This window comes from Botrytis cinerea, chromosome 2, assembly GCF_000143535.2.
Source record: "Botrytis cinerea B05.10 chromosome 2, complete sequence".
Taxonomy (NCBI): domain Eukaryota; kingdom Fungi; phylum Ascomycota; class Leotiomycetes; order Helotiales; family Sclerotiniaceae; genus Botrytis; species Botrytis cinerea.
Window position 1 is genome coordinate 3,024,675 of NC_037311.1, and position 22,127 is coordinate 3,046,801.

Here is a 22,127-nt window from a genome sequence, read left to right on the forward strand (position 1 = left end):
AGTTCTCTTGACTCACTTCATGCCATACCATCAGTCGTAAATTATTACGACAGAGTCGGCTCTCATTTCATGTCATAACCGCCATGTCAAGCAGTCGCGCTTTCCAAATTTTAACAGTAGGAAATTTCACACCTCTTTCTTAACTTTATGTATCTCTTCATTACTTCAAGCCTTCCATCCTAATTTCTTATTTTCTCTTCTGCTATCAAAGTTTCCAGTCATAAGTACACCCATTATCCTTCGATACTATTCTCGATTTTGGTTTTGGTTTCTGATTTAATTTCTTCTCGTGTCCTTCATTGAATACCGAATCATCTCGTTCTGGAATTCAATAGTATTGACAGAAATCGTGCTCACCTTTTACCGCTGAGTATAATTTCGTTTTGACCGAAAGTCGGTCAGTGGGTCGTTCTAGGATATTTCTGGATTTGGGAAAAACAGGTATCTTTTCATAGTCTGGTCTGGTTTGGTTACATGGCATTAGCATTCAGTGTCTACCGCAACAGCTTGGGCGTTGAAAGTCACGAAGCTACTACGTGCATACCCACCGCTGTTGATGATCGAACAGGTAGGCGAGGAAATGGAATATGTGGAGTCGAAGAGGAAGAGACCGGGGACGAGGTGGGAGTGTAGGATGAAGGCTAACTGGGTGGCTGATGGAGAGAATGGCATGACACTGTTGGAGGGAAGGGCGCCCTTTGACGTTGCTAATATCATGCCGCCATTGGAGGAAAGTCGAGACCCAGAAGGAAAACATGCCTCTGTAGAATCTCCAAGGAATATACGTAAGAAGGGGAGTCAATACTTAAACGATTCTCAACAGGGGGATAAAGGGCCGAGTTTGGTTAGAATAAAGGTTGGCAATGTCCCGCACAACCGCCATACCTTTCAAGTCTCCCAGGCCATTCTTCGTGCCAAAGTCAAATACTTCGATAAAATTCTTACGCAGAGACCCGCGCTCAAGAATTTTAATCTTCGCGGGAAAGAACCAACTTCCTTTGCTTTGTTTCTCGACTGGATTTACTGCGGGAAGTACGCACCTTTGAATATCGAAGACGGACTCATCCCCTTTCGGAGTCGCATCATTCTGTATGATCTAGGAGACGAATACAAACTCCCAGAGCTGATGGATTATACCATGACGGTTCTTATCACAAACTATGCAATGCATGATGAATTGACGCTGGATGAAGAATACGCACATGTGATATATCTGGATACGAGCGACGGTTCGAAACTTCGTTCGTTCGTATCCCACTCATTGGCGATGCGCCTTTTGGCTATGGGTGATTTTTCAGAGAAACAGGTCTGGATGATGGAATCTGGTCATCCGGATTTGTGGAGGGATGTATCGAGTTGGATGGAGACTATTAAAGGAGGGAGCTTCGGGACTCCGCTCGTTTCTTCTTCGTTCCCTGGACCTTGGGCATATTCAAAGTGTATTTTTCATGTCCATGATGTGGGAGCGGCATGTTCATTCATGGGTGATATATTTTAATGGGGCTTGAGAAGGATTATGTGGTTGTTAGAGTTGCTACTGGGAGAAATGCATGAAGAGCTGCGTGTATTCAATATCATGCGTCTGTACTAGGGAGTCTGGTCGATAGGCACCCAAACACTCATCAATTCGGAAAATATGCTATAGTGGTTGAATCAAAGATTTTGGTATGAGTACTTGTGCCAGTTGCTTATTTTTCTTCCATTGTGTTTTCCTTTTCTCCTTTTTTGCGTGAAATATCGTCTAATATACATTTGATTACCTAACATATTTCGTCGTTAAGGAGGCTTTAAATTTCGTTCCCTCATAAAACTACGTTGTAGCCAATCATATCCGTAACATCATAGCAAGTTGCATTGTAACTTAATCTGCTCTTTTCTTTGGGTCCCCATCGACTTCACCAGTGCTACTGGCACTTGGCGTCTTCAACCCTTCGCCCTCGACACTGTCCACGGCGCCTGCTTGCTCATCCTCATCCCATGCATCTTCCATATTCTCATCCCAGTTATCAACTTCTTCATCTAGTGTCCTGGGCGCCGCGGTCACACCACTCTCCTGTGCTCCCACTCCCTCCCCCAATTCCAAATCTTGCTCTTCATCTCCGGGTACAACATGATACGTCTTTGCCAATCGCTTACGCTCCAACATCCGTAGATGATACCAACTACACAATGCAACGCCCGCTAGCGAGCCCACGATATTGGCGACGATATCGTAGAAATCAAAGGTTCTACCATTGGGCAAGAACCCTTGGAGAAATTCGGAGCCGACTCCAAGAATTCCGGTGCAGATTATCAAGGTAAAGTTGAGGTTTCTTCGACGGCTGGTATCAAGTATCCAATAGAAGACGATGGTGAGGATGAAGAAGGTTAGGGTGTGCAGGACTTTGTCGTTAATGACCGCGTCGACTTGGATGGAGGTTAAACCCGCATAACCCGCGAGTAGGAGAAGGAACAGGAATGCTCCTAATGCGACACGATGGTGTTAGTTTGGGAGATCTCTGGGAACATGGGGAAGGGATTATGGATAGGATAGCCTGGTGTGGAGAAGGAGGGGAGGACAAGGGACTAGGAGGGGGAGCTAAAGTATGATTTACCTGCAAAGGGTAGCCTTATGCGCATTTTCTGGAAACTCCCTCCTCGAGCTCTCTTCGTTTCGTTTCTTTTGGTCGTGAATTGGATTTCCGTGGGGTTAAAAAAGCATCACTGCTAGTTTTCGACTAACGTGTATGAGTATTGGACGTCTTGGGACGGGTGGTTTTTCCTTGTGTATTGTGTTGAGACAAGCTCCCTCTTCTTGTGTTCCAAAAGAGTTCAGAGCTTCTGCTTTAAACCTGGCAACTTGCAGATTCCTTCTCCATCTCCCATGTGGGTTGGCTGCAGCTCGAAATCACACACCTGAGGTTCCAATTTCTTTCCAATGGTTAGTCAGTCTGCTTCGTGCACCTATCAAAATTCTTGCACGGACCAATATCTTCAATGTTGAATATGGAGATTCAGTGCGAGGTCATCTTTAATTCGACCTGTACATGGGAAAATAGATAGATAATTGAAATGTATATATTTATGTTTGTAAATTGTGATGTCTTGTAATGATATGCGAATTTTGAAGATATTCCAGCAGCGAGAACATGGAATCCACGAGGAAATGACGCTCCAAATGTTGCTCAATTCATTGTCTTTTCAATACACTACGAGTGCTAGATTTCTAGGTAAGGGAATCACAGACAACGTCCTACAACCACCAAATCCAACCTCATCTCAAGAACTTCATCAAACCGTCAACATCAACGCCATAAATTAATCAATATTTTGCGCAGATCTCATACAAAGATGCGCACAATATCGAATCCAATTTAAATCACGAAAAGGCGACAACTTGAAGACGGTTTGTCGCGACCTAGAGATTTGACGTTATGGGCGGCGGAGAGAGGGGACTTTTGTCTCGCTCTGGGGTATCCGGACACAACTCTTCCATCACAAATGGCACATCATGGTCACCTTCCTCATCGAACATAATGCTTTCCCAAAAGACTTACCAAAATAAAAACAATACTCCTCCGCGATCGCATACTCCAAGTATATTCGATGCCACAATGGCTGACTCGGCCAACGTACAGGAGGAGGAAAGTCAAAGGACAATATTTAAAGAATTATATCGCCGCAGCGAGGCCAAGTTGGCGGGATTGTTTGGTGGTGGAGATGCTCCTGCAGATGCCAATGAAGATCATGATGTCTCGGCACAAAATACACAATTGGTCGAGGATGCAACCGCCATGGAACCGGCGAAGCAAGCACAACCACCAAAGAAACCGGCGCGCGCCATAGACGAAGACAATTATGATGATGACGACGAGGACGACGAGGATGAACCACAAGATTCCCCCTCAAAGGCAAGAAGCGCGAATGCTCTGTTGTCGCCTTCGAAGTCGGGGAGTTCTCCCATCCAATCTGACTTATCCCCCTCAAAGAACGCGGAACAAAATAAAGATGATGCGGCGAGCGACCAACCTAAAACTTCCGAAGATGCGCGCAAGAAATTGGAAGAGGAGAAGAAGGCCGTCGAGGATGCTGCCAAGCGCAGTTTCAATACCATATTCTATACATTGGAGAATGATCGGATCGCCATGCTGGAACAGCAGCGGCTGGAGGAATCCGAAAGGCAAACGGACGCGGAAATGAACAATAACGGCACTGCTGGACCTGCCAACAATCGACAGGCCGAACAGCATAGTTCCTTGGCCAGTGCCGAGATGGGCGCATCGAGTTTGACCTTGAAGAATCTCTTTGCTCGCATCGACGCCAAGCGTGACAGGGTCCAAGCTACGGATCTAGAGTTGAGAGCCTTGATCAATGAGGTTCGCAAGAATAGAAGTAAATGGGCCAGTGAGGACAATGTTAACCAGGAAGAATTATACGAGGCTGCGGATAAGGTTTTGAGTGAGCTCAAGGCTATGACAGAATACTCGGCTCCTTTTCTTGTCAGAGTAAATAAGCGCGAGGCTCCTGATTATTACAATGGTAATTTCCATGGCTCATAAATAAGTAGCTTTGCCGCTGACATGAAATAGTTATCAAGCATCCAATGGACCTCGGTACCATGACTAAGAAGTTGAAGCAACACTTATACAGATCTAAGAGTGAATTTGTTGCCGATCTCGACTTGATATGGGAGAACTGCTTGAATTACAATGGCGCAGATAAACATCCCTTGCGAAGAAATGCGGAAAACATGAGGAAAGAGGCAGCAAAACTTATACCCTTGATTCCAGATCTTGTCATTCGACCTCGGGCAGAAGTAGAAGCAGAGGAACGTCGCAAGCAAAACGGAGGGGATGATGCTGATGAAAGTGATGACGAACCTATTATGTCTTCCAGAGGTCGGGGTGAAGGTGGTCGAGGTGTAAAGGGGCATGGCAAGGCACGCAAGAATACTTCCAGACGTGAAGAAACCACCCCGGGCATCGACCAAAAACCTGCGATTCAACTCAATGGCGTTCTTGGGAACCTCAATCAAGATGGCTCGGAAGTGGATGGTAGTCAGAATGGCTTTTCTACTCCAATCCCGGGTGGTTCAGTAACACCTGGCGCGATGAATGGTGTCGCTAGTCAGGTTGATGGTATGGATATCGATGCCCCTTCAATCGATGGCATGGGTATGCAAGGTTTTGCGGCGGAAAATATTCATGAAGATGAAGAGTATAAAATCTGGAAACAGGTCACCAAGAAAAATCGTGCCATGGTTGCTAAAGATCGCAATCGATTATTCAAAGGTGATAGGTTGAATCCAGACGAACCTGCTCTTCTACGAACCAAGGCCGGAATGAGAAGGTGGCTGCGCCAACGGAAACTAGATGATCCTAATGGCTCAAATGTTGAAGGCGCCATTGAAGACAAGAAAGCGAAACAGGGCGCAGAGACTCTTGCTGAGGGTATGGAGGGCGAAGAAGAACATTTTTTGCCTGATTATTATGATCCGCTATCAGCCATCCCAGATATCAACCCGAGATTACAGTGGGTGGAAGATGGCGATGGTAATCTGGTTGAACAGTCGGAAGAATTTCTTCGAATGGTACCTGCTGGGCATTTTACCGCACCGAAAAGTTTCTTGACTGGCAAGGTTGAAGCCAATATGAAGCAAATGCAAGAAACGAGAAAGTTGTGTTCTAAGATTGGTGTTATAAAGCAAATGCAGTTGCAGGCACAGGTAAGATTAAGATGGTTTGGGCAGGAGGTTGATTTTTTTACTAATTTTCCATGCAGATGTATAACAATCAATTTCCCAAGTATGAGCCCGAACCATTCATAGAAACAGATATCGAACCACATGTCACTTCGGATGATGGTCCCATCATGTCTTCTTGGGTTTGTAGAGCTGCAATGCAACGGTCTGTCGCCAAACTTTGCTATCATGCTGGGTTTGAAGAATTGCAACCGTCTGCTTTGGATGTTATAACCGATATTGCTGGAGATTTCTTTGGCAAAATTGTTAAAACCTTTGGTGTTTACCGAGAAGCGCATAAAGTCCCTGCTGCACCTGGCACTGGAAGTAAATGGCAAGAACGTTACAGCAACGAAGAGGTCGTCTTGCATAGTTTGGGTGAGAATGGTATGGATATAGAAGCCTTGGAAAGCTACGTTAAGGATGATGTTGAGCGTCTCGGAACCAAACTTTCAGTCATGCATGAACGCATGAAGGCTCATCTTACAGATCTACTCAGACCCGCTCTGCAAGATAATAGTCAAGATGGATCCGGTGCATTCAACGAAGGCAGTGAACAATTCGTTGGTGGTGATTTTGCAGCAGAACTCGGTGAAGATTACTTCGGTTTCAAGGCCTTGGGTTTGGATAGTGAATTCTCAATGACAAGTCTTGGCGTACCACTCCATTTACTTCATACGAGAGTTCGTAGCGCCTATCAAGGACCCACTGCTGCAGCGCCCCAAGCGGAAATATTCTCACAGCTCGAACCCTTACCACCTATTACAAAGGAAAGCATCACTAGTCAAATCGGCCTGGTCAAGAATTTCTTCCTCGCCAAGTTACATGCGAATGATGATGAACCGCTACTAGAAGACGAGGAGCTCACAGGGAAACAAAAACCAACTCGTCCACGTCTGGGTCCGACGGGTAAAATTACAAGTCCCAGAAAGAGACCTCTTAAAGAGCAGAGTGGTAATGCGAAGAAGAAGAAGAAATTGGATAATGGATCAGCAGTCGATTCGCAGTTGTCGGTTAAAACGGGTGGGGGTGGAAGTCCGCAAAAGGGTAAGGGTGAGAAGGGCAAGCTAGAATTGCCAAATGGAAATGCGGGGAGCGTGGAGGAGAGTATGGATGGGAATAGTCCGGTGGAGAAAGATGATGGGGCAATGATTCCAATGAGTCCGGAGAGTATTGCGGAGAGGTAATGGGGTTGTGTGGGGGGAGAGGCTATATAAAAGTTTTTGGGTGGTCGTATTGGGCTTTGCGTATGCAAGCTGGTGTTGCTGGGTGGATATTTCTGGGGAGGAAGGGGCAGAGTAGAGTTGGATGGGATGGGATGTACACATTCATGATCCTATATTTTCCTTCGAATCAGATCGAGGAAAGTAAAGGAACACGGGAAAGATAAGAGTGCAATGTGAAGTGTGAAGTGTGCTTGCTGGTTGAATTCACTCACAGAAAAACAACCCGAGGATTAAGCTACAAGCATCGTGGATAGCAATGGACGGGCAGGACAGTATGATAGTAGAAAGAAAGAACCTCAGTATACTAGTACATATGGGCAAGGGATGGATGGGCGGATGGGCGGATGGGCGGTCTTTTCCAACGGTACCAGCTGGCTTGCTCCACACAGGGGGATGATCATCTGGGGTATGATTTGATTTGATAGGATAGGATGGGACGGGACGGGACGGGGAAACCTTTGATATCACGATGAATTTTTTTCAAGAGAGCGCGTCGAGAGCACTTGAAGCAAATTCAGTTAATTAGTTTGTGTTATATGTATTAAGAATTACCTTGTTATTTTTTGGGTGGCTCTATTATGTGGTGTGTGTATGTGTATGTGTGGGTTTTTGGATTGCTTTTTTGCTTTTCGATTTCTGAGTCTGTTGTCTTGCGCCCTGCTGTTTGGTCTTGTGTTTGATGGGTAGAGTATAGTATAGTAGGATAGGGTTAGGTAGGGTAGAGTAGAGCAGGATAGGGGCACTTGGACTGGGACTGGGACTGGGACTTGAAAGAACAGGCAGGTAAGGAAACGAAAGGGATAAAGAGTTTTCGCTTCGATAGGTGTGATGGTTGATGGTTGATGTTTTGGCGAGCAATGAAAGATAGGGTTAGATGGGTGATTGAACTCGTTTTGTGTTTTGTGTTGGCTGGCTGGCTATGCGTGTTTGCTTGTTTTTGGATGGGATGGGATGGGAAGGGGAGGGGAGACGATTTGTGAGTATGAGTATGAGTATGAGTATGAGCGGATGGGTTTTCTTAGTTGTATGCTAGGTGGGGATGCTGTTTAGTGAGTTGGGTTGGGTAAGATTGGATTAGTTACGGGAATGCGAGGGGAAAGGAAGGGGAAAGGGAGAGTAAGGACGGAGAGGAGAGAGAGGGGGAGAGGGGTCAGATGGAGCTTGATGTGTTCCTGAGAAGTGGATGTGTGTGTGTGTGTGTGTGTGTGTGTACTTATGGATACCACTTTGAACTTGGATTGGGAATCGATATTGGTAAGAAAGGGGCAAGGATCGGAAAGTTAGATCTGTGGAGCTGGCTGGTAGGAGGAGTATGTATTTGGGAATGGGATTGTCAAGGAAGATTAGATGGATATGGATATTTTATGTTGTTATCATGTGGTATTTTTGGAGTTTGGGTGTGATTGTGTGACTGTGTGACTGTGTAACTGCGTAATACCTAGATAGCTTTAAAGGGGCTTCTAAAGAGAGCTTTATTTACAACATTGAGATTTAAATATTGATTACAATGAGCTTTGGAATCCACATCTTCACGTGTGACTGGCTAGATGCGTACTTATCTATCGAAATCAAGAGGCGTTTGTTTGTGTTGATTATGACTACGCGGGAAGAAAATGAGATCTTGGATGGTCAGAGTCACTTCTTGCTCGCTTTACTATGATGTGAGATATGTCATACGCATATCTAGTACGTAGGAATCGTAGTCAATGGATATCTAACGCCCTTGGCCATGCAAATGCTCCGGTACATACATACTTTTGTGTGTATATTTTATACATTCCTGATGATATTAACGCCCGCCTCACTTTTGCTGGATTTCTTGGGACTACTTTCATGTTTGCTAGCTGATGGGGTTTTAGGCTGCGGCTTGGGGTTGGGCCCCTTGAGTCTCGGATTGGAGTTTTATTATCTGGAGGGGCTGTTAGTTTGGGGTTTGGGGAAGAGTGGAAGGGGGGAATATACCTCCATCTTTAAGCCGTCACTCTTGTCTTGTACGTCTTTGATAGCTTGCTCGACTCTTTTTCTAAATAGGCGAGAAATAGAAAATGTTAGAATTTTGTTCCTTCTCGAATTCATCTGGAATTGTTGTCCCCAAAACTCCTTTTCGAAAGTCCCATGAGTAGAACGTGGAGAACATGTAGAATAAAGTATACAATGGAAAGTTTAGAGAGAAGAGATAAGGTACGCACATTTCCTTCTCGATAAATTCTAATCTTCCGTCAACGGCCATGACAGCTTCGGTTTTATCTTGCTTTAGGAGGACCGGGCCAACGAGCTTGTAGATGTTGGAGTCGGAGGAGAGGGCGGAGAATTCCTGAGTAGCGGGGTTAGCGCGATTCTGGGAGTAAAATGGAGAGAGGGCCGTGGGATCGAAAGGTGTGGGAAGTAAATGGGAATGAGAAGAAGGAGAGCTGTACTTTTTGAACGCTCTTGTTTTCTTGTTGTTGGGATTCGAGCTTTTGGCGGGAAGAAATGGAGGTTTGGAGATCTGAGAGAGGTTAATATGTGTATGGCGGCAAGAAGTAAAGGGGGCGAGAGGTGGGAATGACCTGTTTGGAGCTTCTGATATTCCTCGGTGAGAGCTTGGAGACGTTGCTGCTGTTCCGCCATGGTGAGAATGCGAGGGTATCTGGTTTCTGGTCTGGTCTGGAGCTTTGAGGAGTTGAATAGCTGACTATACTCTGCGAAGATTACTTTTTCTGTAAGAGGAACGCTGCAAATTAAACCGAGAGATTGCGATTATGAGCGCCACAAATCGGCCGTCTTGACAATGCGGTCGTAGAGAATTAAAATAATTTGTCTTTGAATAATGTTCCAATATCGAAATTTCGTGAGTTTCTCTTATCCAGTATCAAATTATTGAGATGATGTCTAGCGCAATCGCGGGGCAACCAAAACACCGCCAAGCTCACAAGCTCAAGCGACAACCTAGACTTTCGAATTCTCAATTCCCTCCACAGACTCATACCCCAAGATACGTAAGACGAGCATACCGGGCGCATAGAGAAGTAATATACTGGTCTGGTCATTAATACTCGCTCCTACAGTTCTCCAGAGTTTAATTCGTACTCTCTTTGTTGGCCAAGGTTATCGTCGTCATTCTACCAAATTCGAGACTTGTTCAAGTACAAGCACAACGACATTTAGCCCAAACGTCAATCTTGGTGTCCTTTGACAAGAAAAAGAGGCGCCGTGTAGATAATCGCCTGGAATTCCATTACTACCGGATCAAGCTTCTCTATCTAGACACCATCATCAGCACTCACAAACCCCACCCTCAAGATGTCGAACACCGATTTCCTTGGGCGGGCCATAGACGTGGTTAAGAAAGCCATCGAAGCCGACACCGCAGCGGAATACGATAAAGCATATCAACTCTACTACCAATCTCTTGAACTCTTCATGCTCGCTCTCAAATGGGAGAAAAATGCCAAATCCAAGGAAATGATCCGCGCCAAAGCCGGCGAATACATGGAGCGAGCTGAAAAATTAAAAACACATCTTGCAGATGCGGAAGGCAAACGAAAAAAACCCAGTATGATGGGAGCGAATGGGAGTTCGACGGGAGGAAAAGCAAACGAGGAGGAAGGGGATCCAGAAAGCAAAAAATTGAGAAGTGCATTGCAAGGAGCCATTCTACAGGATAAACCAAATATCAAGTGGGAGGATGTAGCGGGCTTGGAGGCCGCAAAGGAGGCGCTCAAGGAGGCTGTCATTTTGCCAATTAAGTTTCCGCATTTGTTCACGGGAAAAAGACAACCTTGGAAGGGTATTCTGCTTTATGGACCACCGGGAACAGGAAAGAGTTATTTGGCCAAGGCAGTAGCTACAGAAGCAAACAGTACGTTCTTCAGTGTGAGCAGTTCGGATTTGGTCAGTAAGTGGATGGGAGAGAGTGAAAGGTATGTTTCCCAAATTTCCATCATCGGTCTACATGCACGTCTGACAATTCAACAGATTAGTCAAGCAACTATTTACCATGGCTCGCGAAAACAAACCCTCTATCATCTTCATCGACGAAGTAGACGCTCTCTGCGGGCCCAGAGGAGAAGGAGAATCAGAAGCCTCGAGACGTATCAAAACCGAAATGCTTGTCCAAATGGATGGTGTAGGAAGAGACAGCCGAGGCGTATTAGTTCTAGGTGCTACCAATATTCCCTGGCAACTAGATGCTGCCATTCGACGTCGTTTTCAACGCCGTGTTCATATTTCCCTTCCGGACTTACCCGCACGAACTAAAATGTTCGAGATCAGTGTCGGAACTACTCCTTGTGAATTGGTGGCCTCTGATTATAGAAAGTTGGGAGAACTGAGTGAGGGCTACTCGGGAAGTGATATCAGTATTGCGGTTCAAGATGCTTTGATGCAACCTGTACGGAAAATTCAAACGGCTACACATTACAAAAAGGTAAAGTCTTCAATATCACCTAATGACCTCTCTCAACAGAAGAAGATTTGACTAACTCCACGAAAGGTCATGTCTGATGGCATAGAAAAACTAACTCCCTGCTCCCCTGGCGACGCAGGCGCTATGGAAATGTCCTGGACAGAAGTCGATTCGGATAAGCTTCTCGAGCCACCTCTCCAAGTAAAAGATTTCATCAAAGCTATCAAGGGGGCTAGACCTACCGTTTCTCAAGAAGATATCCAAAGGAGCACGGATTGGACCAATGAGTTTGGTAGTGAAGGTGCTTGATTATGTTTTGCCTTGATACTTAGTAATAGCAAGAAAAGAAAGCATAGCTGCAGGGAGTGGTTGGGGGAGAGGAGTATGGGATAAGGCATGGTGGCGAAGAAGGCGTTTATAAATGGATAGCGTTCTAAACTTAAAACGAACGTCCGGCACAAGTCGATTTAAATGAATGCTACGAGTTAAGACAGGCGAAGAGCTACAAGAATACAATTACATATATGTCAATGATGTCAAGCAAGTCTCACAAATTGATACTCCTAGATTACGTTCATGCCACATGACAAAGAGAGATCATCCGTAGAAGTAATGAGTTATATGCTTTTTTCCAATTTTATGCACCTCATAGTGTCTAGCCAAGCCATATAAAATACCACCACAAGCCAGAGCTTCTACGGTAAGATTGTTAACAAAAAAGTAGTCCTCAACGCCCATAATAACACAGCTATACTCCGCCATTGATGACCCAGCTGCCCGAAATTTACAAGATGAGATGATAGGAGAAAGAAAGAAAAGGAGAAGGACGTCTAAACCATGTTTACAATGATGAAGGCGACATTTATTCCGCCTTGCTCTTCTTCTTCTTCTTCTTCTCGCCCTCTTCTTCTCCGTTGGCTTCACTGTGTCTACGCTTTTTGTCCTTCTTCTCACTCTTTTCGCTCTTGTCCTTCTTCTCCTTCTTGTCTTTGGATTTCTTCTCCTGCTTGGAGACGGAAGTTGGGGCGATGTCAGCCATTTCAGTATCTTCGGCAGTTGGGTCTTCAACGTTGATGTCACCGAGAACAGCATCCATTGCTTTTTTCTATCAAAATATGTTAGTCAATAGATCATCACTGGAAATTTGACGGAATCCTTACCATAGCATCTTGGTTCTTTGTTGGTGCGGTACCAGTAGCATAGAAATCTAATCTCTCTTCGACTTGAGCTCTCAAAGCCTCACCGAATTTGTTGGTTGGTGCCTCCGAGAAGTTATCGATTCTGCTTGCAATACTGCACTTGTTGGCCAAAAATCTGGAGATACGTCCCTTGTTCTTTGCACCTGCACGACCAATGAAGCTGGAGTGGTAGATCAATCCATATTTAGGTGTGTTACCCTTGGTCTTGAGTGCTCTGAACAAGGCCTTCTCAGCGCCGAGAATTTGGACAGTGGAGGCTGGGTATTTTGAAAGATTGGTAAGGGAACCGGCGTGAGAGATGAGTCTGGCGGCAACAACTTCACCAATCAAAGCGGCCAAGTTAGGTGCAACAATCGCCATTTTATCGGTCAAGTATTGGAAAAGGGACCTTCTGTATTCGGCGAGCTTGACAACACGGTTTGCAAATGCGGAAACATTCTCCATATCGTTGACTGAGATATCTTGACCCATAGAAACCTTTGCAGCATCAATGATCGATTGCGCCTTATCTCCATCATCGTCAACAAGGGCGGCAATGTCGTGTAAATCTTCGTCGGTCAAGTTCTTCTTGTTACCAATTGCCAAAGCAAGTTTGGCATATGTGTGATTATCCGAGACGAGTCGGACAAGTTCTGGGAAGTGCCATCCGTACCATTCACGGACACGCATGGAGAAAGTGTTGACGGCCTTGTCGAGATGATCCAAAGTAGCGATAGCTTGAATAATGTGGTTATCGTTCTTCTGGACTGAGAACTTAACCTTAGCGCGCGAATATGCGTGTCCAAGACCCAATTGAGCTCTCTCGACATCACCCTCTTGTAAACCCTTCAACAACTTTGGGGCGTGTAATCGCAATCCTCTGAGCAAGTCTGCGACAACCTCGGAAGTTTCACCAGTCTCACAAGAAACACCTGGGAATTCCTCCTTGATGCTACCAGCCAAGGTCTTGTCGGAAACACCGAGAATGGTCTTCTTCTTCTTCGATGGCTTTGGCATGTTCAATTCCAAGTTCGACTTCAAGTAGTCGGACAGTACACCCTCGGAGATCATGTTGATGTTTTCGAGCGCCTCAGCAGCATTTCTAGAGTAATTGTCAATTCAGACTCTCCGCTCTGCAAAGCATTGAATAGCTAACCTGTATGGCGCAAAATTGACAAGCTTGACCATTTTGCCAAATTTCGCCAGATCCTGACCTGCATCTTGAACTTCCTTTAATCGATTGCCAATTGTGTCAGCCTGGTGCACAACCTGGAAGATTGCGAAACCAGTGGCCGACTCATGGAGAAGATAATCGACGGCAGACATCTTGTCGATATAATGTTGTCGTTGTTGGTGGTTGACTTGTTGGGTTGAAAGTTAAGCTTCCACAAATTTTCAGAAGCTCCCAGGATTATTTTTTTCGTCGTGGGATGCCCGTGAAATGCGCTAGGCTCGAAAAATTCCCAGTAGTTTTTGCCGACTTGTCACGTGCCGCGATTCGCTTGGTCTTTACAGTTTGCGAACTGCGAACTGCGAACTGGCACGGGACCATCCCTCACGGCTCCTACCTCGTACACGCGAGAACTCAGTTGCTTCGACAGCAACGACTGAGTAATCACGCACGACTCCGGTTATCAGCATCCATTTATCGAGTCTCCGAACCCTGCCATTCACGGCCACCTCTCGAGTCTGGAGAGATTAGAACAGCTGGTATCAAGGTACGGAAGGTCCAATCAAAAGCACAGAATATCCAGTGGAGATGCTTTTGATCTCCGCCATTTTCTTTGGACCGGATCGACGGTTTTATTTTGAATCCTTTCGTACAGACTCTTGGATTGTATTCTGTGTCACAAGCGTAGTGCAATGTACCACAGTTGCACGCATATCCAAGATGGCTTTGTAATTTGTTAAATGTACCGGTTTGGAGGCTTGTTGCTGCTCAATACAGCTTGCTTGCTCTCCTTCTTTGTGCCAATCTGTTCCGTGTGGGATGGTAGCTTTCTAGTAGACCCCCTTACCAAAAGACACCAATCAGAATCGTTTCCATCAAAGCTTGTTTCACTTTTGCCAGAGTTGTGCCATTGATGCAGTGGCTCACTGTCGCGTGGAGCCTCTTGTTGCTGTTCACTTGTTCGTCTTCAAGACGCATTCCCGCTCCTCTCACAGTACTCTCATGCCCAGATAATGTCAATGTATTTGATAACCAAAGATGGAGGACGGTGCAAGTGGAATAGCAGCAATACTGTCAATTCAAACCATGAAGGCAAGCATTGTGTGATGATAATTATGCTTCACTTACTTGTTTTCATTTGTTACGTGAATCGCATTTCAGTCGCATCTCCTTCGCATCTCCTATTGATTACGTCACGATTCATCTCTTGGATTCTGTACTGACACGAATTTAGTAGATTCTCGAATCATTGTTAGTGATGAAATGACGAGCAGCCAAGCTATTTCTCAATGCGCCAAATCTAGGCAAAATCTTACTCCCGAACTTTGCTCTAGCTCTGTCCAGGCTCACAACGGCCCACCCGCTACAAATGCTATCCAGGACATTCAGCCAGGTCTTGTTGACAGCCCAGACACCATTCGAAAGTCTCTGCAACACATGAGGGTCGTGCCAGCTAATACAAGTATGGAAATACAGCCTTCGCCGGTCACAATCGAACACAGAATAGAGAAAGAACGCGTTTTCACTATTTTCTCTTCCCTCCCTAAGGAATTACAGCTCCAAATATGGAAAGAAGCAATCCTCAAAGATGACATCGGTCATGTCACCGAAGTGTTCTACGTTTCCGATTCAAAGACGGCACGACCCAATCCTCGATTCGTTCCAAACAGGCAACCTTCTCCCCTCTTTTTCGCCTGTCGAGTCTCACGTGAAGTGGCCCTTCGAGAATTCAACACTCTTTTCTTGCAATATGGATACAAAGATCTCCACGCTGCACCTATGCCCGTCTACTCTCGGTGCTCCGATGTCATTTATCTTCAATACAAGTCTGTAACCAATCGCTCCCGCGACTTTACGCAAAATTCTCTTGATGCACCATATATTGTCCTCAATGTCGTCGACCAAGGTATCACGAAGCTCGCGATCAATCTATGTTATTGGTCCTGCCAGGCTTTGCTCCGAGAATTCGATATCTTCAAGAAGCTGAATCATCTGTATATTGTGGTTGAAGATCCGGACGGTGCTGAGCCGCATCGTTACAACACAGGTTATGTTCCCAAGGGAAGGCGCTTGTATATGTGTAAAGAGCTTTCAGAGTCTAGAAATATTTCCTTGGAAGAAAGCCAGATACTTCCTACATTGAAACAGATTTTTGCACACATGCAAAAGGACGACCCAGGATGGGTGCCGCCAACTGTGGAGGTGGTGTGCATGAGGGAATTGTGAAACAGTGATGGAGAGGCATTAATTAGATAATACACGATAGACACACGGTTCCAACGATGGGCATGCTCTGGGGGAAGAAAGTAGCGAGCTCAACATTTGGGAACAGCGATTTACCGATCGACGATGATTCATTCTCAAATTATGCCGAGATAACAAATTTTTTAGGTGTAATTTTAATCGAAGGATTAAAGTTTTGAGAATTCTGATAATATTACGTCGGTGTGGCAATGTCTCGATAGTGCAAATTCTGAATGTGCGTCCCGCGAAAGGCATTTGATAAAATTTGGGTTAGGGTTCTTCATCACAACAACTGTTGAATACCTGCGTTGGTAACAAAGGATGTGTCACAAGCATGTGAAAGCATAGTAGTTGATCTCATACCTCGAAATTCATCCGTCTACTTCAAGTGAGGAAATAAATGGTCGACATGAATGACCATGTATGCGTTGATGGTATGGTGTTCTGAAACTTGCATTTGGTGCTCCCTCCGACCATGGCATTGATCTGCGTATGATTGTAGAATGCGCCAAAGTATAGGCGCTCTCCCACCTATATCAGCAATAATTCTTTATGATAGTCCTCCCTTCACAAATATACCCAGATCTAACGCCTTCATCTTATGGAGATACCCATCAGCCTTAGTATAAGTCACTCTCGTGGAATAAATAACATACAGGTCATAAAAGAAAATTAACGGGCAGCTTGATGTCATTAGCCATAGATAAAATAGCAACGGCTCTATACAGATGAAGTACCAAGAGTAAAGCATCCTATGAAGCCGCAGGTCGAAACTAATGCAAGCTTCCGAAGCCCATGTTGGTCTATCATACTAGGTCTTTAGCTGCATAGAACTCCCCGCTTACATTTTTTCACTTACTAAGCTATAAGTTCAAGTCAATAGTGCACCTTTTAGGTACCTAATACATTCCCGCCGTCTTCGTATTGAACACAGAATCGCAAAAAATTCGAGACCTTCTCACGCTCGCAATATCCTCTGGGAAAACCACACGCTCTTCAGTCTCTTGTCTCAGCGACCACGATTTCGAGATGGAAATACAGCGGGTCGGAAATTCTTTGAATGTTACCTGCGAACCCAATGAAGCTCAAGAATAAGTTTCCAGTACCGTACGGATCCTCCGTGGATTGGAAAACTTCAGATTAAAAGTGGCCCGCCTTGTACAGGATACTAGACAATCGAATGAAAGATAAAGTGGCTTGTTTGTCGGCAATGAGACTAGACAGGTTTTCCATAATACCTGCAGGGAGCTTGATGTTTCACCAGTTGAGAAGTTCCGTGCAATTTTTCCTAGTTGGAGAGGAGGTAGTGTGAACTGATGCATAGTTAGACTCATGGTCTTGTATATCTGGAGTTGAGAGAAAGCTGGCGAGTGATGGATTTGAAAAATAGTGGAAGGAAGAGTATTCTATGATTGGGTTCGAATGCTGGAAGTTGGAAGTCGGTTGGATGAAGGGATTGATCTCAAAGTTAGGGTTTTGTGGGAACTAGCTAGCGGTCGTTGATTCTAGAGAAACAATGAACGACTCTGACATTTTAGCTCTTACATGTTGGAAATAATGCTTGAGCAAAATGATATATCTAATCTGGACCCCCGAAAATCCCGCAACTTCTGTTTTCCTATCTCAATGAAGCCACTGTTTGCTTCCGTGAATTCCATATCCCATCTCCAGAATCCCAATCGCATTTCTCCGCTTCCGCTTTCCTCCGTAACAAGTTCAGCCATCATTATTCACTATTCCCTCTCCTACACATATGTCAAAACAATCTCCCTTCCCCAACATATCATCGAACGACCTGGCGCAGTGGTCAATACAACTCACTGCTGCGCTTTAACCACCTCGAGGTGGGTGAATGTTGTCGACATCTCAACAAAACGACCCTAAAAAATTTATTTATGAAAAAAATCCCTGAGGATACTAAAGAGTATTAAGGGGATTTTCCAAGCCCTATTATATCCGTAAGGATAGATAGAGAGATTTGGTTTTTGCACTTTTGTTCGCTTGGAGACTTTTTGGGCTTGGTTTTGTTAGATGGCAAGAGTGAATTTAATGTGGTACTTGGGACTTGAGTCTCGTTGTCGCATGTCGTTTGTTTTGATCAGTATATATAGTTTGTAGGTGGTGGATGTGTTGTTTGAAATGTGGGATACATATAAAGCTTATAGCTAGTGTGCAAGACCGATATCTTAGGTGCAAATGACTCAATTACTTTTGGAGGTTTGAATTTGGCGTTGTCGATTCACGTATATCCAGGACTTCCTCTCAAAATAACGACCAATATGAATTATACTGTCCTAGGTGCAAACGACGACGAGTCTACCAATGAAATGATTGAGCTTCACTTTTTACGTTCTACTATGGGAACTTCAGCCTCTCAGAATTGCGCATATTATTCCTTTCAAAATCCAATGTTTTGATCTCCCGAACCTCTTCGTAGGTACAGATACAGAATCATCATCACGATAATGAGGATCTCGAGATGAGTGGCTGGCTTCTAGATATCACATAGATAGTAGCTGCAGTGTGAAATTTTGCTTCACTGTAAAATGCACACGAAATCTGTTGCAAATAGCCGAATGAAATAAAAAAAGTCGAAGCCCCAAATTATACTTCATTTCCTGTATAATATTCGCAATAATAACTACATATTTATAACACTTGAAATCCCTCAACACATCTCCTATTTCTTCCCACCTAACTCTTCCCATTGCATTCCAGCCTACTCTTCCACGTATTTTGTCTTTCCAGTATGGAGCCAGCAGAGATATAAACAAAGATGGCAATGAAAACTCAATATCATCATCGCTAACGACACTCAAGCAACTTCGCCTAGATCTTTTGAGTTCTGAACACCTAAATGTAGTAGCTTCATTAAACTAAGAGTAAGATGTAGAAAAGTGATATTTGTCAACTGTCCCACAACACTAGTAAATGGTTCTTGCTTTCTTTTTAGCACCTGAAACTTTCAGGAATACTTAGACTATCCATTAGATATAATCTGAATAGAGCATAAAATACATTCAAGGGATGGCACGAGTCAATTTAAGTAGCAGACAGAACTCTTCGACAAAATACCTGCATGGTAATCTACCGAGAGTGCCAGGTATTTTCACGTAGCAAGTTCCCAAAACTCTTGATGTTGCAGAACATAAACCACCGCACATAAATGATCAAAAACGTAGTCTTAGGAAATGCCGACACACTTCTGTCACACGATACTCGGTTGAGGTTGAGGGAGGGGTTGTCTGCTCTCAGCGAGGTTCGCCCCTGCTCCTTTATCATCCCCGAGTTGACTCTTCGATCAAGTCTTCTTTTCCATGATATAAATGCCCCCTCCCCTCGCCTCGATGGGCTTTTTTGGATGTGCTCTTCGAGCTGCTGAGTGAATAAGAGCTCGTTTCGCATCACACTCCACTTTTGACGTTAAGCCAGATGTATTGTGATTCGCTAGGTTAACCTGCTCCACATCAATTAGTCAACTCCTGAAATCTTATCAGATCAGTTCTCAGATCTAATCTGATCCTCGGGATTCCCTCGTTACACCAATATATATATATGCACCTTGTTCAACTTCCACATGAATACCACTTTATCACATCATTTTCTCTCGGAATGGATACACAGCACCGTTCAAAATGTTGTTGTTCATACAACTTTACAGCTATCGACGATAGACGATCCTGAGGAGCAGCCGGATGAGAATAGATTCAAGAAATTGATCGATGGTGGACTGTATAATGAGAAACTTATCAATACTTATCCTTGGACTATTTTAGGATTTGTATTGGTTCTTTCGGGGATACACTGGGCTGAGAAGGTTGTACGATGGAGAAGGAGGACTTCATGGAAGAGAGGAGAGAGATATTCATACGATTTACTGGACGATGGATCGTCAAAGACAATTCGAGAGGAGGTGACGGACTATGGCAGTGCTAGCTCATCCGGAAGCAGTACATTTGGATCAAATACCCCTTCCATTAGACATGATGATGGGGGTGAGCATATGCCTCTATTGTCCGGAAGCCGGTTTCCCAATAGCACCCCGTCGAATCAAATTACTGCCGTCTCCCGCATCAAAGCCTTCCTCGTATACCAACCTCGACCAATCCCCTATTTCAACAAAGTTCTCCCTTCAAACGGCTCATCAATATTCATTCTGTCATTTCTCGCACTCAACATCTTCTACACTTTCTACAACATCTCATTCACATTGTTCGAAGCCTCCGTGCTTGGCGACCGAGCAGGCCTAATATTCGGTGTTAATCTCCCGCTTCTATACATCCTCGGTGCAAAGAATCAGCCACTTAAAGTTCTAACGGGCGTTTCTTATGAATCTTTAAATATCATTCATCGACGCCTTGGAGAACTAATCATGGTTGCCGCGCTCATTCATGCTAGCGCCATGTTCGTGATGTGGTATGTAATTTTGGTACCATTTAGTGGTTGGACAATTTGGGATTATTTAACTAACCCGTGTATCTACTTGGGACTTTTGGCTCTATTTACATATAAATCATTATATGTAACATCATTGGCGTCGTTTCGTCAGCGATGGTACGAGGTATTTTTGGGACTGCACGTTGTGTTGCAAGCTGGTGCTTTGGCGATCTTATATTTCCATCACAGGGGAACAAGAACTTATGTTGGGTGGGCTCTTGCGATATTCCTTGTGGATCGCTTGGTATATCGTCTTTGCGCGAAAAGTATCATGGCCGAGGTTGGTTTTTGCCTCCTTCACTTCTCACAACTGACTAACTTTTACATAGGCCAAAGTAAGTATCTACCCTGACAATGAAACCCTCCTCCTAACCTTCAACCTCCCCAAATCACCCACCACAATCTTCTCCCAATCTCTCGGCCACTCAATCTCCTCCGGCTGGAAAGCAACCGACCACGTCTTCCTCACCATCCCCTCTCTAGGCCGCTCCCATGCCCTCCAAGCCCATCCCTTTACAATCGCCTCTCCAGCTCCCCTCCCCTCGTCAAAAACCTCCAATCTCACCCTCCTAATCCGAGCCCGCTCCGGATTCTCCGCTGACCTCCTCCGTGCCGCCCAACTCAAAAACACACTAAAATGTCGTCTCGACGGCCCCTACGGAAGTAGCCATGCTCGATGTCTTCTCGAAGATTCGGATCTCGCAGTATTAGTTGCAGGAGGGAGTGGAATTGCTGTTACATGGCCGATAATCCATCATCTCCTGAACAACTCAAGCGAAAGCGAAGATCCCGAGACGGGAGCACTGCCGAAGAAGAGGAGAAGGCAGAGAATCGTCATGGTTTGGATTATTCACAAAAGTGCGCATCTTGAATGGATTGATGAGCAGGAGCGAGAAGATCTGGAGCGGAAGGGAGTGGAAATTATTATCCCGGGTGCGACGATGGAGGTGGGGAGACCGGATTTGGATGGGCTGATGGAGGGCGTTGTTCGCGGCTCAAGTAGGGAGGCAGAGAAAAGACAGAGGATAGGTGTCGTGGTTAGTGGACCAGATGGATTAAATCGAACCGTCAACAACAAATGTGCGGAATTCGTACGAGAGGGCAGAGATTTAGAGGTTACGATTGAGAAATTTGGATGGTAAATCTCGAGGGCTTTCTCTCTTTCTTGGGTTTTGATATTTCACTTGGTTTCAGTTGGTACATAGAAATCGGGGTTTCCTTGGAGCATTCTGTCTGGTATTTTGAATTTAGCATTGGCGAGGAGCGTTTATGATGAGATACGTTGAGATGAAGATATATGATGCATAGATTGTCATCACATTACATTACATTACATACCATGCAAATGGAAACAAACAAAGAAATTACACACATACATAGATCTATGCAATTATCCAATACCAAACTGAACAGGGCACATCTTCTACACAGTCCTCACCTCTTCCTCTAAAACCAAAATGATAGATAGATAACTCATACTACCAACAACCTGACCAAGTTCCAATCTAATCCCACCCCCTTATTTCTCAGCTCCTCCCACTCTATACCAATACTAATAACTACCTATACCTACACAAATACCAATACCATCTGGCCTTGCTTTTACAAGTCTGCAAAGTAGCAATTCATATCATCATATCGATATTCTTCTTTCTCATACCCCATTTACTCTCACCCATCATTCAATCCAAAATCCAAAATCCAGACCCTTAAGCATACACACTAACCTACACCCAATTCGCGATCCAACATATCTTACATCTGC

The 22,127-nt window shown here is 44.7% G+C and overlaps 8 protein-coding genes across 11 annotated transcripts; 5 read left to right on the forward strand and 3 right to left on the reverse strand.

The window, feature by feature from the left end:
* Positions 1-301: 301 nt before the first annotated feature.
* Positions 302-1,587, forward strand: BCIN_02g08490 (hypothetical protein). Its single transcript, XM_001547544.2, has one exon. It carries the CDS (start codon positions 557-559, stop codon positions 1,496-1,498), a length of 942 nt encoding a protein of 313 aa, XP_001547594.2. The 5' UTR covers positions 302-556; the 3' UTR covers positions 1,499-1,587.
* A 58-nt stretch (positions 1,588-1,645) lies between these two features.
* Positions 1,646-2,878, reverse strand: BCIN_02g08500 (hypothetical protein). The gene is made up of 2 exons (XM_001547543.2): positions 2,595-2,878; positions 1,646-2,463 (listed from the first exon to the last, which is right to left on the reverse strand). The coding sequence occupies exons 1-2, from the start codon at positions 2,617-2,619 to the stop codon at positions 1,862-1,864; spliced, it is 627 nt and encodes a 208-aa protein (XP_001547593.1). The 5' UTR covers positions 2,620-2,878; the 3' UTR covers positions 1,646-1,861.
* Positions 2,879-3,037: 159 nt separating this feature from the next.
* On the forward strand, positions 3,038-7,521 carry Bcspt7. Its single transcript, XM_001547542.2, has 3 exons — positions 3,038-4,518; positions 4,569-5,704; positions 5,761-7,521. The coding sequence occupies exons 1-3, from the start codon at positions 3,414-3,416 to the stop codon at positions 6,904-6,906; spliced, it is 3,387 nt and encodes a 1,128-aa protein (XP_001547592.2). The 5' UTR covers positions 3,038-3,413; the 3' UTR covers positions 6,907-7,521.
* An 873-nt stretch (positions 7,522-8,394) lies between these two features.
* On the reverse strand, positions 8,395-9,798 carry Bcyke2. The gene is made up of 5 exons (XM_024691581.1): positions 9,495-9,798; positions 9,363-9,433; positions 9,135-9,259; positions 8,908-8,968; positions 8,395-8,854 (listed from the first exon to the last, which is right to left on the reverse strand). Exons 1-5 carry the CDS (start codon positions 9,553-9,555, stop codon positions 8,801-8,803), a joined length of 372 nt encoding a protein of 123 aa, XP_024547352.1. The 5' UTR covers positions 9,556-9,798; the 3' UTR covers positions 8,395-8,800.
* Positions 9,799-9,859: 61 nt separating this feature from the next.
* Positions 9,860-11,884, forward strand: Bcvps4. Its single transcript, XM_024691582.1, has 3 exons — positions 9,860-10,847; positions 10,903-11,353; positions 11,420-11,884. The coding sequence occupies exons 1-3, from the start codon at positions 10,228-10,230 to the stop codon at positions 11,639-11,641; spliced, it is 1,293 nt and encodes a 430-aa protein (XP_024547353.1). The 5' UTR covers positions 9,860-10,227; the 3' UTR covers positions 11,642-11,884.
* A 3-nt stretch (positions 11,885-11,887) lies between these two features.
* Bcnop56 lies at positions 11,888-14,048 on the reverse strand. The gene is made up of 3 exons (XM_024691583.1): positions 13,667-14,048; positions 12,493-13,612; positions 11,888-12,437 (listed from the first exon to the last, which is right to left on the reverse strand). Exons 1-3 carry the CDS (start codon positions 13,834-13,836, stop codon positions 12,195-12,197), a joined length of 1,533 nt encoding a protein of 510 aa, XP_024547354.1. The 5' UTR covers positions 13,837-14,048; the 3' UTR covers positions 11,888-12,194.
* Positions 14,049-14,054: 6 nt separating this feature from the next.
* BCIN_02g08550 (hypothetical protein) lies at positions 14,055-16,198 on the forward strand. Of its 4 annotated transcripts, none has more exons than XM_024691587.1 (2): positions 14,055-14,228; positions 14,916-16,198. In XM_024691587.1, the coding sequence occupies exon 2, from the start codon at positions 14,945-14,947 to the stop codon at positions 15,905-15,907; it is 963 nt and encodes a 320-aa protein (XP_024547356.1). In that variant the 5' UTR covers positions 14,055-14,228; positions 14,916-14,944; the 3' UTR covers positions 15,908-16,198. The 4 variants fall into 4 exon arrangements, with proteins under 4 accessions (XP_024547356.1, XP_024547355.1, XP_024547357.1 ...); XM_024691585.1 differs by having other exon boundaries at positions 14,919-16,198; XM_024691586.1 differs by lacking the exon at positions 14,055-14,228 and adding an exon at positions 14,297-14,773.
* Positions 16,199-19,450: 3,252 nt separating this feature from the next.
* Positions 19,451-21,774, forward strand: BCIN_02g08560 (hypothetical protein). Its single transcript, XM_024691588.1, has 2 exons — positions 19,451-20,642; positions 20,692-21,774. Exons 1-2 carry the CDS (start codon positions 19,503-19,505, stop codon positions 21,502-21,504), a joined length of 1,953 nt encoding a protein of 650 aa, XP_024547359.1. The 5' UTR covers positions 19,451-19,502; the 3' UTR covers positions 21,505-21,774.
* The last annotated feature ends 353 nt before the right edge of the window (positions 21,775-22,127 follow it).

Coding starts and splice junctions, on each gene's coding strand:
- BCIN_02g08490 (XM_001547544.2), top strand. CDS start 557: ATGATCGAACAGGTAGGCGAGGAAATGGAATATGTGGAGTCGAAGAGG.
- BCIN_02g08500 (XM_001547543.2), bottom strand. CDS start 2,619: ATGCGCATAAGGCTACCCTTTGCAG. Junction 2,464..2,594: donor CATAAGGCTACCCTTTGCAG/GTAAATCATACT, acceptor GTGTCGCATTAG/GAGCATTCCTGTTCCTTCTC.
- Bcspt7 (XM_001547542.2), top strand. CDS start 3,414: ATGGGCGGCGGAGAGAGGGGACTTTTGTCTCGCTCTGGGGTATCCGGA. Junction 4,519..4,568: donor GGCTCCTGATTATTACAATG/GTAATTTCCATG, acceptor GACATGAAATAG/TTATCAAGCATCCAATGGAC. Junction 5,705..5,760: donor AAATGCAGTTGCAGGCACAG/GTAAGATTAAGA, acceptor TTTTCCATGCAG/ATGTATAACAATCAATTTCC.
- Bcyke2 (XM_024691581.1), bottom strand. CDS start 9,555: ATGGCGGAACAGCAGCAACGTCTCCAAGCTCTCACCGAGGAATATCAG. Junction 9,434..9,494: donor ATATCAGAAGCTCCAAACAG/GTCATTCCCACC, acceptor AACCTCTCTCAG/ATCTCCAAACCTCCATTTCT. Junction 8,969..9,134: donor GAATTTATCGAGAAGGAAAT/GTGCGTACCTTA, acceptor TCGCCTATTTAG/AAAAAGAGTCGAGCAAGCTA.
- Bcvps4 (XM_024691582.1), top strand. CDS start 10,228: ATGTCGAACACCGATTTCCTTGGGCGGGCCATAGACGTGGTTAAGAAA. Junction 10,848..10,902: donor TGGATGGGAGAGAGTGAAAG/GTATGTTTCCCA, acceptor ACAATTCAACAG/ATTAGTCAAGCAACTATTTA. Junction 11,354..11,419: donor CGGCTACACATTACAAAAAG/GTAAAGTCTTCA, acceptor ACTCCACGAAAG/GTCATGTCTGATGGCATAGA.
- Bcnop56 (XM_024691583.1), bottom strand. CDS start 13,836: ATGTCTGCCGTCGATTATCTTCTCCATGAGTCGGCCACTGGTTTCGCA. Junction 13,613..13,666: donor GTCAATTTTGCGCCATACAG/GTTAGCTATTCA, acceptor CAATTACTCTAG/AAATGCTGCTGAGGCGCTCG. Junction 12,438..12,492: donor CAAAGAACCAAGATGCTATG/GTAAGGATTCCG, acceptor ATATTTTGATAG/AAAAAAGCAATGGATGCTGT.
- BCIN_02g08550 (XM_024691586.1), top strand. CDS start 14,695: ATGTCAATGTATTTGATAACCAAAGATGGAGGACGGTGCAAGTGGAAT. Junction 14,774..14,915: donor TGTCAATTCAAACCATGAAG/GCAAGCATTGTG, acceptor ACACGAATTTAG/TAGATTCTCGAATCATTGTT.
- BCIN_02g08560 (XM_024691588.1), top strand. CDS start 19,503: ATGAATACCACTTTATCACATCATTTTCTCTCGGAATGGATACACAGC. Junction 20,643..20,691: donor CGAAAAGTATCATGGCCGAG/GTTGGTTTTTGC, acceptor ACTTTTACATAG/GCCAAAGTAAGTATCTACCC.